The sequence below is a fragment of the Haemaphysalis longicornis genome, unplaced genomic scaffold (genome assembly GCF_048455015.1).
Source record: "Haemaphysalis longicornis isolate Haplotype H1 unplaced genomic scaffold, Haemaphysalis longicornis Haplotype H1 scaffold_6, whole genome shotgun sequence".
NCBI classification, from domain to species: domain Eukaryota; kingdom Metazoa; phylum Arthropoda; class Arachnida; order Ixodida; family Ixodidae; genus Haemaphysalis; species Haemaphysalis longicornis.
The window spans coordinates 70220245-70237326 of NW_027526407.1; the positions used below are offsets into that span (position 1 = coordinate 70220245).

A 17082-nucleotide genomic window follows, 5' to 3' on the forward strand; every position below is an offset into this window, starting at 1 on the left:
GCTGCGAGCAAACGTGACGTCACATCCGCCTAGCAATGCTCCTCACCCGCCCAAAAGGTCGGTTAATTCCTCTCCTGAAGGGCAGGTGTCTGCGCCGTGCTGTTCCACGCGCCATTTTTACAAATTTGAACAAAGGCGAGAAGCTGCATCGGCTCTCTGCGATCCGCACAGAAATCATGAGTTCTACGGACAAGCAAGCCGATGTGGCGACGCAGCAGGCCGACGAAGTCATCTCGGCCAAGGAGAAGGGTGCCGGCGACGCCAAGACGGAGAAATCTCCGCAGAAACGGTCGTCTGCCGAGGTGAGTGCTGGCGCCGGGAACCGGCGCTATGTCCGTTGTGCAAGCCACCACATTGGCCGCCGCTCGACGAGCACGCCGCATCGGCCTTCGCTTTTATTATCTCCCGCATCGAGCTGCTCTCAAGCGACGACGACGACGACTGGAACGTCGGGTGGAACAAGTGTTCGGTTTCGTTTCCATCCTCCATTTGGAACCGACGTCGTGTGTCGTGCGCGATTCCTGTTGGCGGCCCGCCGAGCCGGCCTCTTGAATTAACGTCAGTCATTATGGTGAGCGCGCTAAGCCTAACGCCGGCTACCGCGTTTTCCGCTCTTTTGGACGCTTTATTCGGTGTCGTGGCGGTTTTTACATCTCGTGTTGCGCGTCCGTCCGCTCACAGTCGGCGGCCGGCGGTTTCACACGCGCTTCGCGATTGCTCCGCGGCGGCCGTGCGATCCCCCCCTTCCCATCCTTTCCATCGTCTCGGCTTCCGCTTCTGTGGGTCTTGTTTACGCCGCTGCGTGCCTCGAGTTCCGTTGGCGCTCGCTTAGTACTTTCTTTTTATTTGCCCTTTGCGTGCAGTTCTTCAAAGCCGCGAACAAAGCGTAGCGCGTCTTGGTCACGTTTTTCGGACGCCGCTTGGGAACACAGCGGCGATCTTTCGCTTCAGTTTAACCGGCGATCCCAATTCGGGTGGCGTGTTTAGTGACACACTAGCTCCAGCTTTGACTGGTACATCTGATGCCGGAAAGATTCGCAGCGCGCGAGCTCGCGTTCTTCATTGAAACTTAAAAATCGTCTTCCCGTACAAGGCGGCACTTTTAAACGGCTCAACTTCACCTGCCCGCGCCGCGCAAAATCGAAGCACCGTTCCCGCCTCTTCCACGACCCTAGCGTAGGCGTACGCTACGGCTCACTTCGAGCGACGAGAGTTCCGGGTCACTTGCGGTTCAGTTTTTTTTTTTTCCTCTCTTCCGTGTGGTCCGCGGTCGGGCTATTTATAAGCGTTCCAGTAGCAGAGACCATTTAACCCCCGCGTTGATGCGACGGAGCTTTGCTTGTTTATATTGCAAACGCGTTTTTTTTTTTTTTTTTCCCCTCTGTTCACATTTGCGGAGTTCTGTGCGGTTTTTCCCGCCGTTCGTTATCGCGCTCTTTGCACAAGCTCGCTCGCCGGCCGCAGTGCGACCGATAGCGGTAACGTTGCGACGCGTCGGAGCAGCTTTTGCGCTGTTAGCCACTATTTTTCGCTTTCTGGGCGTCTGTCGAGACCCACTCCTGAGCCCGGCGTATCTAATCTGTGTCGGTCGGAGGAAGGCCGTCGCTTAGGGCGGCGCGAGATTACGGAAGAACAAAACGCCGAGCTTAGCCGACCAGTGCGATTACGCCGCGATCGTACCGCCAAAGGTTGTCGGCGCAGCCGTAAAGAAGACAGCCGAGAGACAACTTTTTACAGATGCGAGAGAGCAGAGCCGAGTTCGTTGGAGAGGGTAACATCAACCGTTTCGCTAGCTGCAGGGGAAGAGAGAGGTGAATTGTCCGCGCTTCGATTCGGTGCTCCGCGTTCAAGAAAAAGATCGATAGATGATCGCGACCTGGAAGCGCGAAAGAGAATCATCTCTGATCGGCCTGCCGGTCGTTTCTTTTAAGCTGCGCTCTGAGGAGGCGGAAAAGCGTGCGCCTTGCGCGATGGCAGCCGGCCGAATAAAGAAACGAGCGTGAGTCCCGGACGAGACTGCGTTTTCGCGGCTAAATTTAGTCGTTTGCGTCAGGAGGTCGCCGCGGTGGGAAGCCATATCGCGGCTACCGGTGAAGTCGGCGTCATCATCGGCGGCATTCTCCATCTTGTCGCCTACTTGTTGGTGCTGGCTCAAGAGCGCGCGCTCATGATCAATTAGCGTCGCTAAGCGTGTGTTTGCCGGTGTCGCGCGCGGCTTTCCCCCTTCATCGCTTTTCCTTCCTTTTCTTTTTTCTTTAGCGGCGCCGGCGCGCCGTTCCGCCGGTTCCGCCATCTTGTGCCGTCCTTCGGGTTCACCTTCAAACGTGCGCGCGCCTTCCTATTGGCTTGCGCGGGGGGCGCTCCTCGGCACCTCATTGGTGCGCTTCGCACCCGTTGCCATAACAGCAGCTGTACGTCACGAGCGCTTGCCTTCTTTTGGTTTCGCTCTTTTTTTTTTTTTTTGATCCTTTTCGGCCGCGGCGGAAAACCGCCAGGGGCGCTGTCGGCGCTAGCGTTGACGCCGGTTTGTAAACGAACAGGCCTGTTAGGTTCGATGTAACGGGAAGCTGGCGTGAAATGTATCGCCGAGCCGCACTGTTCTTTTTTGTTTTCTTAACGCCGCTTGCGATACCAGCGCCGCGCTTTGAACGAGGATCGCTGGCTCGGTGCCGGCGAGTCATTCCTTGCGCGTGGGCGGCTAACGTGATTGCGCCTGATCGGAATTTGTTGTTGGCGGATCGCGCGCGCGCCCAGGCGCGTCTGCCGGGAAGTCATTTGCGTACAATGGACGCGCGACTAGCCCATATTTGCGTCTTAATTGCACCTTACAAGTGCTCGTCTCGTCCCTGTAGGGAATGAAGCCCTCAGTTTTGGCCGGAAAAGGTGCCAGTAGGATCAAAGAATTCTGATCTGTAGATGGCATCGATCTAGTCGTTTCAAGCTGCATTCTCAGACGGGAAAGTGTTCAACTTGACTGGAGAGCACTCAAACTTTGACAGTAAACAAGGACGAGAAAGACTACAACACAGGTCGCGCTCCGTCCTGTGTTGTAGTCTTTCTCGTCTTTGTTTACTGTCAAAGTTTAAGCTCTCTCCATTCAAGTTATGCAGAACCGACTAGCCCCTACAGATGCCCTGTTAAAGTGTTCAATGAAAGACATTGAAACAAGAGGCCTGAGGCTCTGGCTACGAGGCGTAAAAATATGGGGTAAATGAAAACATGCAGATGGACACTTAAAGCTGTCACGGACACTGAAATGTCTTAGACAAGTGTAACACAGCTCAACGCTTCAAAATAAAGTAATGGGTGCCGTAAATAAAGTCGAGAATATGAGAGGTATAAAATTATTGCAGTACTGTTGAGCCAGTGCATGTGTCCCTGCTTCACAAAAGTCGTGACAACAAAGCTGCCGTGTTATTGTTTGGTTTTAGCCCACTATACGGACTTCCTGCAATAATCTCTCTTGATAATGCAAGTGGGTACTTTTGTAAGTGTATCTTCCTTCCCTGTCCACTCTCATACTCTATAAAATAAAGTGAAAGAAATTTTCACTGCTTTTCATTTCAGTTGACTTTGTGTGGAATCGTTCACTCCTTGTGAAGCTCTTTGAAACAAAGACAGTGCAGAGCATTATCACAAGGGGTTGCTAGTTACCACATTTTATTTAATTGGTTTTCAGGCCAGAAATCTTGACAAAAGCTTTTCTCTCTCTCTCTCTCTCTCCCCCATGCTAAATTTGAGCGTTGCAGGTGCAACAGGCAAGCAAAATGTGTTCCTTGCTAGTGTCCACACAGCCCTCTATACAAATGGTTGCAATATGCAGCCCAGTCATGTAAATCTTCTGCAAACCAGCCTACGTGTTTTCTTTTCTAATGGCTCTTTTTAACCGTTTAGCCAGTGTAACTGTTAGTTTGGGAGGTTCAAAAGTCTTGTTTGTCGTGTTTGTAGTTTCTGGAATTCAACGTGCCTCTCATGACCCTGTCGTTTGTTTGCTTTGCAGGTCACCGACGACGATGACGTGAAGAAGAAGGTTCAAAAGGTGAGCAACTAATTGCTTATCGCTGTGCCGTTAGTCGTCTTGGCCTCTTTTTGAAGGAACTGTGGTTACTGCTGTTCAGCTGCAAAGATCGCAGTGTGTTTTTGTATTTAGTCGTCTTGGCCTCTTTTTGAAGGAACTGTGGTTACTGCTGTTCAGCTGCAAAGATCGCAGTGTGTTTTTGTATTTCAAAATTTGGCCTATTTGATAGTGGCTTCGATGGCTGACGCCGATTTTTCCGAACGAGTGTTTGATCTCTTGGCTGAATTGACTTGCACACAATGACTGAGCTAATCTTTGTATGTATAAAGCTAGGGTCAGTCGTGGTTTAGGTTACAACCAAATAACCTGAGCTGATTTCAACCCTTGAAGCTTCCAAATTGTTCGTACGAAGTGACTGTAGATCATTAAGGGGAGCCTCACCTGTTAACATTTCTATGGGACTTTTTACGTCATAAACCCATGGTCTTAAAAACCATTGTGCACGAATGCGAAAAGTTTTAAGTTACATATACAGGGTGTTGCGACGATAATTGGAACACTTCAAAAATATTTCCTGAGCGAACCGCCGCTCTGTCCACGCTCAAACTTCACACGAAGGTCGCATTTTTTAGTCTATTTTGTTTGACACCGAGAACAACGACGGTTTTTCCCAGGTTATCCTGAAAATAAATGACTATTTTCGCCTATGGGAAAATGGACGTGCGAGCCCGAAAACCGGGTTTTCTGATCGTCTGCTGCACCATTTGGCTCCTTTCTACCACGAATCCCAAACGTGTTTCGCTCTGCATACCCCAGGTGGTTCCGGCGTTCCAACACCAACTTGAAGTGTTTCAGTTATCGTCGCAACACCCTGTACATGTGTACAATGGCCTAGTTTGCTTATTTTACACATGTCACTTCTGTGGTAAAAAAAAAAAATGCAATATACTAAAATGCTTTTTTTTTTTTTCTGTAAAGATGGGTTGTATTTCTAAAACAAACTAGGTCATTACGAACGTTGAGGCAGATTTTTAAAACTTTTTGTATGATTTTTAAGTGTGTGGGTCATGTATTAGCAAGTCCCATAGGAACGTGATCACGCGGGGTCCCCTAAATATGGCATTTCGGTCATCACTCATGCTATGGAAATCGAACACAAAACAACGGTTCCATCTTGCACCAACCTGACTGTGATGTGATTACGTGGCTGACGTGAAAATCAGTTTTAAAGTACTAGGCTGTACATTGTTGCAGTGGAATCTTTCATGGGGAAACGCGTGTAAAACGAAAATGTCAACTTGCGTGTGGTTAAATTGTGCCTGCAACTAGTATTGCATTGCAAGGCCAGCAGCCACATGCTTAAAAAGGAAATTACCGTAAGGACAAGTCTAACGGTAGCCAAATATCGGTTAATTGGTTGCGTGGGATGTGTTTGCAGGGTAGTCAATACAGTATATGGCACAATCAAGCAGAGTACCTAGTAAAATAAAAGATAGCAATCTGTACATACACGCACAGCACAATGCAGGCTTCTAGCCAAGAAAGGGGAATTGAAGATATAGAAATGCCAGGTTGTTTTGTTTTGCAGGCAAAGTGTTTGGTGCAGCGGTCAGCGTGATTGCTTAGCAGTGCTGGTGCAGTGTGTAACTCGCTGTGTTCTCTTTTTTTTTTTTTTTAATTTCCCTGCTTGCCGTCTTCCTGCCTGGTATCTGCAGACGGACCACAAAGGTCAGTTTTGGTTCCTGGCATTCTTTTTTAAGATAAAAGATAGCACTGGCATTTTTACAGCTGCCAGACACTGTTATCTGATGAAAGGCAACTGCAACATCAATGGTATCATTCTGTCTGTACAGCTTGCAAGCGTTAAGTGACTAGTTTTGTTTCCCAACACGATGTTGCCAACTGAATTTCTGGCTACGGCCGTACGAAGCTCTTCTGTGCTGGTTTAACATGGTTTCCAGTCCACTGTGGCCCATGGCCCATTTCAGCCCGGGTGCAGCTTTGGCATGAAAAACTGCAGTTCAAATTTGAACACAATATGGATGCATTAATAAAGAGCATGAAGCAGTCCTGGACCTGCTAAACAGGCACGGCCTCTGTTTAAGCACTCCGGCTGAATGTAAGGATTAAGTTGCCTCGAAGGTTTGAAGCACACGGTGAAAATGCTTAAGTATGTTGCCGTGTGTGTTGTCGCAAATGAACCTTAGACGTCACGTGATCCACATTCCTTGTAGCACGTGTTCCAGTAGCTGCCAGTGCCAGATTTGAACTATACGATATGCTCGTGCAGTTGGTCACATTTAGCCAGGGTCCAGTGTGGCTTGCATACGACTTTCCACCGAGGCACTCTTCTTGCCCTCGTTTTGGTAAAGCATTGGTGGATGGTAAAGGTACGGCATTGACGAGATGGCAGCACCGTTCCATGGAGCGATAAATGCAAATACTAAAAGTAGCGTGTGCAATTGTACACGCCGTGTCGCAATGGGGTAATTGGCTCTTCTCTGAACTTGTGCTAGGAACAACTTTTACCTACAGCGTTGCATAAGTAGACCTATGTCTGCACTGCCCTACATCATCCCACAAACTACTGTGGCGTAGTGCAATGGGCAATGCGGACATTCGTGGGGCCCATGATGACCCGTGTCGTTCATTATCTCGTCCAATACGGGTGGACGTGGATGAGATGATGCCAAAAGAAAGGACATCACTTAAAATGCCATAACCCGATATGATTTTACTGATAGCATCCTCGAACTTTTTAAATCACAGTTTCTATATGTCCCGCCAATGGGAATGCTGCCAACAAACTGCATGTGAGATTAAAGAGGCGTGTAAAATCTTGTCCACCGGCTTAAGCAACAATAATGTGCAACCTCCTATTCCTTCAGGTGGTTTTTGTAATCGACAGCATTGTTTGGACACACAAGGTGATTCCACGTTTCAGACTTCCGAAATTTTAGTTCAAAATAAAATTATTTTCGCCTGTTTATTTAGAGATCCCTCGCAGTTACACCACTATATAAAATGCTGGCTTTCATATGAGCTGTAGGACATGCATTCCACAAGAATTGGTTGCCTGGGGTTTTCAAGAGCGCAGTCATGCCCCATGTACGGTGTGTCCCAAACAGTTAAGGAGACAGCAACACATACATGTCTGACATTGCCAGTTAGCAAACTCAACTGGTTAGGCCAAACAAAAAGACATGGCACTTCATGTGCTGCAAGTGAAAAGAAGCATAGAGGTCCCTTTGTACAATGTAGTGTCAACGCTACATCCCACTCACTTTTGCATAGTAATATGTAGGCAGGAGTGCGCATCGGGGAATTTAGTACACGAGCATGCCTCGCTCAAATTTAGCACTGGCAGCAAGAAGTGCAGGTGAATGCACATGAAATCGTTGACACCTTCATGTCCAAGAAAGAAGACACTTATGTGAGAATGGCCGGGCTCTATTTCCAGAATAAGTTGCATGTCTTAATGATGGGGAACTGCGAGGCTACTTTCGATCTATTTTTGCAGTTGTAAATTATTTGCTGCAATGCCTAAATTGCCTCGAAAATGTCCGCCTTGCAATTTATTACCATACGAAGCAATACAGTTGAATTCCGTCACAGTAGAATTCAGTACCTGTTAGAAAACGTTTTAGATTTCAAATGTGCAAGTCAGTGAGTGTACCAGAACCCCAAAATGTTTATTGTCAATGATTGGTTAGGTTCAGGTTCCTTGCTCTTCATGGGGCCTAGGCTGGTGGCTTAAGAGGATGCTTTCTGCAGCAAGCAAAGGATCATCAGGTTCAGTGGTCCTGATAATTGCTTTTTGGTTACCTTCTCGTGAATGATATACGTTGTTGCAACTGTTCCTGAGAAAGTAGAGGAATTAGATGGTGCCTCTCATACCTCCAACGGTGCCTTTCCATCTTCTGCGTCTCTCCAGGAGACAAGAAGGAGAACGGCGAGTCGGACGAGAAGTACGAGGAGGGCGCCGGAGACGAGGACGGTGGCGACGATGATGACGACGACGCCGTCCCCGACGGAGAGGACTACGACGAGGAGGGCGATGATCCCGAGGGCGACGACGACCCCGAGGACGATGATGAGGATGACGCGTAAAGTGGCCTGGCCGCGGGAGCTGCTCCTTTCCTCCCCTTCCTCCCTCTCCCCACTCCGTCCGATCCTCCCCTCTTTCTTTTTCCCGGAAGAAACTCCCAGCCCTCCTGGTCTCTTTTGCCGCAAGTGACTTCTTCCTCCGTCTGTTGTTCTTCACCCTCCTCCATCGCCGGGACTTCGTCCGCGGCGGTGAGACCGGTGTTGCGGTGCCGTGTGTGCTGCTGGCTCGCTTCGCTGCTGCTGCGTTCGTCGGTGGTGCCCACACGGCTTGAGCCCCACCCTCTCCTAACCATCACCACCACTGAGGTCCTTGCTGGTCAAAGGAGCTGTCCTCTCTGCAACCCCCACTTCCAATCCTGCTCCCATCCTCTCCCCCTCTGCGCGGTCTGTTTTTATATTGTGTTCTATCTGTATCTTCGTTTCTTTTTTTTTTTTCTGTTTGTTTTCTCTTTCTCAATTCTTTTTGTTTTTTCTCATCGAGAACTCATCGCCGCCGTTTCACCACCACCACGACTCCGCCACCCCTGTTCATTTGTTTGGTTGACCGGGAAAGGATGACGATGATGACAGGACGCAGAAACATTGGGCATCTTTGCGTGTGTGTTTTTCGGGGAGAAGACATCGGCCTGCTGTCGGAGGGGAAAAGTGTCACGAGATCTTCCGTTTTCTGTCACGTGAATGAATCGGTACTTTTTGTCTTTGTTGGGGAGCCCTGACAAAGCTGCTGCCAGTGGCTTTTTTTTTTTTTTTTTTTTTTTCGGTTCTGAGTTTTTCAGAATGTTTTGCAAATTTGTTCCTGTGGTTGCCTCTTTTTTTTTTCATATTTGCCGTCAGACGCTCACATTGTGGAAGAACACCAATTCTTTATTGCTTCACGAACATCACATACAACAGGCCAAGTTGTGAGAAATTGCTCTTGCTCAAAGCAAGAGCAAAAGCAAGGCACTTTTTTTTTTTTTTCCACATAGCAGTGCAGCTCTAGCATTGTTCATTATTTTAACGCACCATCGTATTTTTGTGCTTGTGGCCTTTTCTTTTGCCGGCTTTTTTGAAGTTCCATAGTTGAGCTTTCCACGGCTCAACGTGCTTCGTCAAAAATTTCATTCTGCATAAGCAACAGTGGCTACTTGTAAATCTATAAGGCTCCTTGTTGCACGCGGTCTTGACAAGCCGGTTTGTGCAGCGAGCCTGCGACACCCCCGTGAAGTTTTGTCCCTGTGAAAATTGGCACGGAGATAATGATACGTGCGTTAGATTAGCCGGTTATTCATTACATTAAAATAGTTTGGAAGTTGTGCGTGATTTTCGTGCAACCACAGTCTATTGCGCCTGGCTTTTCTATGTGTTCTTTCTGCCGGAAACCGTGACGGAAATTACATCGGATCAGCTAATAAACAGTGTCACTCGATTTTGCATCGTCACCAAACATGACCATGAGTGTTATTTTTCATTTGCTGCTTTGTCTCCTCTCTTTGTTTCCTTGGTGTGAGTTTTCTGTCACTTTGGGGGATGGAAATGCTTTCTCTTGGTTTGCTTTCGTTGTTTTCTGTGAAGTTGCGATGGCAGGGCTAATCGAGACGGCCACTGGTGTTCAAGTGTGGAGGCATGCTCGTTTTTACAGCCAGCCTATTTCTGAGTAATATCCCCCACTGGAGTGTCAAATTTTCTGCATACATTGTAATGGTTCATTGGCGTAGCCCAACTTATTGCATTTCACTAGGAACTGCCGTCGTGCCGGCGTTGCGCTGCTAGCAGTTCATGCTTTTCGCCGTGTGGAGCTCGGGCCTGTAAAGAGCCCAAAAACATTTTCACCCCCCCAATTGTTGCGGGCTTCGGTGGGAAGCCGGTTCAGTGTTGTGAGCATGTGTGTGGGTAGCGGTTAGGCTCTGGAGTGCAAAGACTATTAGGCAGGGTTCGAACTTTCTACGTAGCTTCGTTTTTTGCCACCTGTAGTCGAGTCGATGTTTGTAACGCCACCGGCACATCGCTGCTGTTAAGCCAGCAATACGGCGTCTCGTGTGTTTTCACTCTTGGGGGCACTCGCGCCATCGTAACATCGCGGGGTCTTTCTGTCACCATTTCCATCCCCTTATTTCTCGGAACGACAATGCACACTTGTTTTCTCATGGATGACACTTGTTTTTCTGTGAACGGAAGAAGTACTTTCACACTGTAGATAACGTGATAAAAGCACAATGACAAAAGAAACCACCTGGTGCACGTGTCTTAAGCCTTGGTTGCAGCAAAGCCTGGCTGCTTTTAAATGACTACAGTCGTGACTTCCATCTTGCCAACTTGTTGCAGCACTGAAAGCTATGAAGCATGCAGCAGTAGTGTCCCTCGCAGCCGAATGTAGTGCCCTCGCTGCATGTTCCGATTGTGGATTTTGAGGTAATTTAAGACCCATCAGGCAGGCCAGGCCGCCTTATTAATGTTTTTTCTTTTAGTTCTTTGGATTAAGGATTGCAATTGGTTTTTACTATTTATCTAGGGGGAAGGGTGATGCTTTATGCACTTTTTTTTTATGCGATAGCAAACCAATTGGAAGCCAAAGCTAAATCTACCTGGTGCGTCTTCAATGCCTCTAGTGATAGAATCTAGGAACAATAACAGCACTGTGCCGTGCCACACGGTGCTGTTATGTCCACTCTTCAGTTCCATAGCCTTTACTGCTGCAACTGTGTGAGATGGAGTATAGGTCCCGTGACCTAGACCAACTGACAAGCTTTAATGGCTCAAGTGGCTTATAGCAAGACTTATTGCCGAGAGTATGAGCACTTCCTATGGTTAAAGTGGTTATGGTGCAAAGTAGGTCTAAAGCTTATGAACACTGCTACATGCATAAGTGTGTTGTCTATGAAACCGCTAACTCCAGAGTTTCTGTTTATAGCTCGTTTTCAAAAAGGTGCCTGCATAGTCGGGGAAGGGGGCATTTGACATGGTTAATGTTATTCAAGTGAAAAGATGTGAATAACCAATGTATCGCGATACAGCCTCCATTGGTACAACACTGTTGGGCATGTACCAAAGCAGTCAGAATCGCAGTGCAAACGCTACGAACGCGGGCCAGAAAACATTTGTGCCTGTGGAACAATGGCAAAGATCAAGGCTAACATCGCCACTCGCAAGGCTTTTAGGGTTGCCGGCACTATTTCTGTCAACAGGTACAGAAATACCATGGGGTTCAGTAACACCTAGGAAGAGCTGGTGGTGGCGCAAGCTGCCAATTGAGAACTAACCACCGCGGGCCATCGGTACAGTAAAGCCATGGCACTGTGTCGAACTGAACATGTTCCATCCAAGACTCAAAAGATGCGGCGAAATACAAAAGTACTGCGAGTACTCAGCGTAACTGACATAACAGCAGCAAACGGCAAGTTCTAGACGCCCACAAAGCTGAAGTAACGACCATGGCAATTGCCGCGTGTAACGGAGCATACGTTATCGTAATGACTTTACAAGGGAACCCTGCGGCACCAGCTGAAGCTCGGAAGATTTGTGCTCTGTGCATTCCGGCAGGATTACACCCCTCCCCCGAAGTTAACTATCCCACGAAAAACGGGAACTAGAGCATCATGGAAAGAGACGAAAATACTACTACCCAGGGGCCGAATTCTGAGTGTTTGTTTCGGGAATGTCTGTTTCGAGTTAACTTGCGAGGCCTTTGAAAGCAACACCACTCTTTGCTTGTTTGTGTCGTGTCTCGTATGTTCTCATCCAATCGGAGCTTGCTCGAAATTAGAAAAACAAAATTTTGCCCAGATCCCCAAAAGAACTCGCGAGAGGAGAGGACCACAAAGTGGGACGTACCTCCGCGGCATATTGCTACATGTGAAATGTATACCAGCACATACCCAAGAAAAAAAAAGGTCTGCCCCAAGCGTTGCTAACACTTGCGTACCACACTGTACTGGAATGCAAGAAACAACCAGACTCCTGAAGACTTTCCACCAACCGAAGACAAATTGCGAGCCGTGCTGACGAGCAGCTTACGCTGGTAACCCAGGCAAGACAAGCAGCAGAAAACTGGCTTCCTGGAAGGAGTAAACCGCTTATCGAAGACTAAGGCGATGTCATGGCCATTGAAGTTTCCTCCTCACGTGCTTGTGGAACGCACCCAGCGAATTTGCACCCGCCGGCACGGTCTTCTTGAGGGGCACCTGCCGCGCAATTCAGGCTATTCGCACCAGCAGCTTTGCTTTACAGGCCCCCATACATCCAACTCAAACATCAGGAACAGGGCGCAGCGCTTATCCTTTGGGAAAACGAAGTCGCCCTCGGTCATCCTTCCTTTACCCTACACAGAAGCCATTCCAGTCAGGCGTGCACAGCGCCCTTCGTGACCTCCTGGAAGCCCAGTTAACTAGTTAAACAGCTCTCCCACCTGGCTTAGTCTAAACACCCGCTCGCCGAACAGCCCCGTGAGCTGAGTCCAATCCCGGCACCAGCCGTGAGTCTCCAGACCTCTTACAGTTCCGACGCACTTTTAGCAAAATAACCCCAATACCACACCACTTGCACCCCGATTATAACAAAGGTCACCGTGAAGCACCGCCTCACCAGCGTTGCTCCGGCCACTCACTATAGTATTCACTAGAGCCCTTTCATACTGCTCTCGTCTGCAGCCTAGGCCCTGACCGTGATGAGGGGCTTTAGTATTTACAGGCATCGCTCACACAGTTCTATCTACAGGTCGCTTCGGCCACCTCCACAACCTGAACCCGGTGTCTCAACAGGAAGGTGTTTCTCTCTCGCCACACTGGCTGTCACGAACTTCACTGGGTCCATACCTCGGCCAATCGCAACAGCATAGGCGACCGCCATAGCCTTGGCCAGTACGGGGCACCTCATTATCCTATAATACTCTCAGCAGGCCTGCTGCCACTACTTCCTCGGCCACAACTCGCATTAGGCGCACAACATTGCCACCGTCCCCCGTTACGCCTATCCCAGACTACTCGGGAAGGCCAAATAGTGGAACCTCGATAATACGACTTTCAAGGGACCGCGAGAAAGCGTCGTATGACCCGGGTGCTGGTGGTAAATGCCGGCCTAGTAGACGGTCTCACGCGACGGGTGGGTCAAGAGCTTATTTAAACTACTATATTTAGCGCATTTTCGTGCGATTCGCTAACCTTTTATGGAAATCCCAAATTTAAAATAAAAAGAAACGCCCATTGCCCTCTCCACGGCGTCCGAGCTAACCCGCCAGCCACGCGACACCCGTGCCCTTCGGCGCTATTTATAGCCCGCCACCTTCGCGCCTTGCGTGCGCAAGATAAGGCCGACGTGGTCGAGCAAATTGAAGGTGGGAAAAGCGAGTGTGAAACTGCCGAGGCTAAGCGAAACGAACGATAGTACAAGACGGCGATGGAAAAAAAACGGAATTTCGTACAGGGCGAGGCAACGTTTGAACGGACCCGTGCCATCGCTATTGGGTCAGTGTCCAACACATAGGTGTTTTCGTTTCCCACAAGACCCAGCAACGCGAAATATTTAAGATGATTCAAACTACGCGAGTAAACCGCGTTGTAGCGAAAATTATAGCGCGGTCTTGCTACAGTCACTTGCAGCTGCGGCCAGCGAGTGACCCAAAATGGCGATGCCAACGAGGGTGGAGACACCTCAACCCTCGCAGCCGACACGCGTAAATGCAGGCATCCCAGCAAAGCTGAGTGACAACGCCGCTTTGAAAGACCGTGATAAGCAAAGAGCAGAGAGAGGGGAGACAGCGTCGTGAAATGAAGAAATTTAAATCGAACGGGCCAGGAAAGATTGTGTTCAGTCATCGCCGTGAGGTTGCGTCATAGTGTTTTTGCATTCGTCGTCGGCTCGATGCTTCATATTCACAGGATTTGTTGACGGGCTACTTGGTCTGATACGTGACACGCCATGAGGATTGCGCGGAACGACGACACAAAGAAGAAACAACAGGACGAGCGCATCATGCGCTCGTCCTGTTGCCCCCTTTTTTTTTTTTTTGTCGTCGTTCTGCGCAATCCTCATGGCGTGTCAAACTTCATATTCACGGTCCGCCAGCCACCTGAACCCTGAATTATAACTTTTCTCGCGGTTGGCGCGTTGGTGTACTGCTGCCGCGTGGGGACGTCGAAGGTTAAATCCCGCTAACCAGTACACGCCTGCTTGCTTGCGTCTGTTCAGTAAGTGGCCTCGCCTGCATGCGGACTTTTGCACATCAAGCAGCGTCAAACGGGGATTATAAAGGTCGGGACGAGGCGGCGAAGCGGTGCAAAATGTGGAAAAAACGCCGGTTTATCAGCGCGAGGGTACGCGTCGTATGAAGCGGACCGCGTGCACACGAGCGTCATATCATCGAGGCTTTTAATCCATTATTTATATGGGAAGTTTGCCGGGACCGCGGTGATCCGTCGTAATCAGCGGGTAAGTCCGGAGGACGTACCAGCGGGGTTCCACCGTACTGATCTGGACAGGGACATACAGCTATGCGAAGTGGAAGCCGCAATGGTGTACAACGCTTAGACGCGACACCACTCCGAGACGAGATGAGACAACCAACAAAGCGCTAGCGAACCTCGAGTCTTCCACCGTGACTGCTCTCACCGCATACATGAACACCTGCTCGAAGAGCGGAACCGTCCCACCGGAATACCGCAGGAGTGCGATTCATTCTCAAACCTGGCAAGGAACCACACATTGAAAACCTCCGTCCCATCTCTCTGATTTCTTGCTTGGGGAAGCTTATGAAACGCATTGTCCTCACGAGGATGCAGAAATACCTAGACTTCCATCCACCATGTTTGACTTTATGCCGCATCTTTCAACTCATGATATCCTGTATACAACTGAACGATATCATGGTGCAAGCCAATAGCCACATGAAGCCGTACTCGCCCTCGACCGAAAGGGGGCATTTGATAATGTCACCCTGTCTAGACTGTGGGAACCGGACTTACAACTACGTCCCAGACTTTCTGTCACGACGGAAAGCCGTTATCAAGATCGGAGACATTGCTTCGGACCCCATTGACCTCGGGGGGGGGGGGGGGGGGGGGGGGTACGCCACAAGGAGCGGTTCTGTCGCTCTGTCGCCCCTACTGTTCAATATCGCCTTCATTGGCCTCCCCGCTAAACTAGGGATCATACCAGATCTGCACCATGGCTTGTAAGCCGACGATATAACGGTATGGACTGGCAAGGGCTCGATGGGGGAGATGTAGGACTGCTTACAACTTGCCGCCGATGTAGTCAGTGAATACGCAAAGAGCTGTGGCCTCCCTTGCTCACCGCAAAAATCAGAGCTCCTCATGGTGCACAGGGGAAGGCCGCAAGCCCCAAGCATCGAGATCGTTCTGGATCCACCAGGCCTTCCCCTCACATCAAGATCTTAAGTTGGGAATGAACTTCCAGACGGACAGCAGAAACACAGTTCTTATCAGCCGGCGCACTACCGAACAAGTCACACTTATGCTCCGAGAGAGAGAGAGAGAGAGAGAGAACGATCTTTAATGAAGTCTGGCGATGTTAGCTGGGCTAAAATGCCTAACTTGCTACGCCAGTTGATGACGTGATGAAGATGATGGCGATGATATTCAAGAAGTTGATGCGTACAGATACGGCGAGTTATTCACAGCGACTGGTCTAGACCTGTGTGTTGCAGGTACTCTATCAGAGCTTTGGTAGCCCGTAAAGCACGTTTGGGACAAGCCCATGGTCCTAAAACGTCCTTTAGCTGCATGTCCACGGAAAGCGGCAGTCCCAAAGTCACTGCGAGGGATACTCTTTGAGCACTGAATCGAGCACATTCACAGAGCAGGTGCTGCAGGGTTTCTCGCACATCACAGTGTGGGCAGAGCGGCGACGTAGCCTGTTTTATCTTGAAGAGGAAGTTGCGCGTGCATGCGACATTCAACCGCATGCGATGTAGAATTGCTTGTACGCGCTTGGAGAGTCCTGGTGGCATTTTAAATTTGCAATTGGGATCTATGAAATATAACGACGCGTAATGACGTGATACGTCATCCCAGGCTGCACGCTGCATGTTCCATGCCACGCTGGATGCAAGTATAGATGCATCTCTCCTGGAGAATGGTATAGCTATTGCCGATCCATTATGCTTATGTGCAACGGATGCAGCAATGTCCGCCTTCACATTGCCAGTTATCCCACAATGGGCTGGAATCCACTGAAGTGCAATGTGATGGTGCGCTTGGAGAGCTTGGAGATGTAAAGCGTGTATGTCACACACAAGCTGGTCTTTTGGAAAAGATGCTAGACATCGAAGAATAACGACAAAGTCTACGGGCATGAAAGAGGCGGACACACTTCGGCTCGTTGAGGCTTTTGTGACATCCGGACTGGCTTGCACCCTTCCATGTACCATACTCAATAAGGCGGAAGCAGCTAAATTGGACGCATTAATCAGAAAGGCATGTACGCAGGCTCTGGGGCTTTCAATAAGCACCTCGAATGAAAATCTTTTAAAACGGGGTATTCACAACGCAGTGGCTGAAATCATCGAGGCTCATTTATCAAACCAGCGACAAAGATTGGGGTCAACTATCACTGGGAAAAGCCTCCTAGACAGACTAGGAATGACGTACCCTGTAGAGAGACAGTATAGGGATGTGCCAATCGAACTGCGAGAGAAGATTGCAGTAGCGCCCATACCGCGCAACATGCATTCAGTACACCATACAGGCAGAATAGGCACGAGCTCGTGCAACCGGAAAGGCCAACGACAACAGGGACCGCACGGTCCATACTTATGTGAAAGACTACGCCAGAAGGGAATCGATGACTGCCGTTGTGACAACCGCAACGTCGCTTATTACCAGCATCACCGTACCCTGCACGACCATGCAGAAAAGGCTGCCGTTACCCTGGCCATCCCTCAGACGACCGCAGATGCAGTTATGACATTCGCGGCATGCATGCGGAAACTACCTTCATGGAAGAATATCCAAATATGCCTTAAA

General features: G+C 49.3%; 1 protein-coding gene across 1 annotated transcript; it reads left to right on the forward strand.

Annotated features, from left to right (window-relative positions):
• The first annotated feature begins 83 nt into the window (after nt 1-83).
• Nucleotides 84-9551, forward strand: LOC144142906 (uncharacterized). The gene is made up of 4 exons (XM_077674746.1): nt 84-302; nt 4001-4039; nt 5734-5746; nt 7953-9551. The coding sequence occupies exons 1-4, from the start codon at nt 177-179 to the stop codon at nt 8126-8128; spliced, it is 354 nt and encodes a 117-aa protein (XP_077530872.1). The 5' UTR covers nt 84-176; the 3' UTR covers nt 8129-9551.
• Nucleotides 9552-17082: the final 7531 nt, after the last annotated feature.

Coding starts and splice junctions, on each gene's coding strand:
- LOC144142906 (XM_077674746.1), top strand. CDS start 177: ATGAGTTCTACGGACAAGCAAGCCGATGTGGCGACGCAGCAGGCCGAC. Junction 303..4,000: donor AGAAACGGTCGTCTGCCGAG/GTGAGTGCTGGC, acceptor TTTGCTTTGCAG/GTCACCGACGACGATGACGT.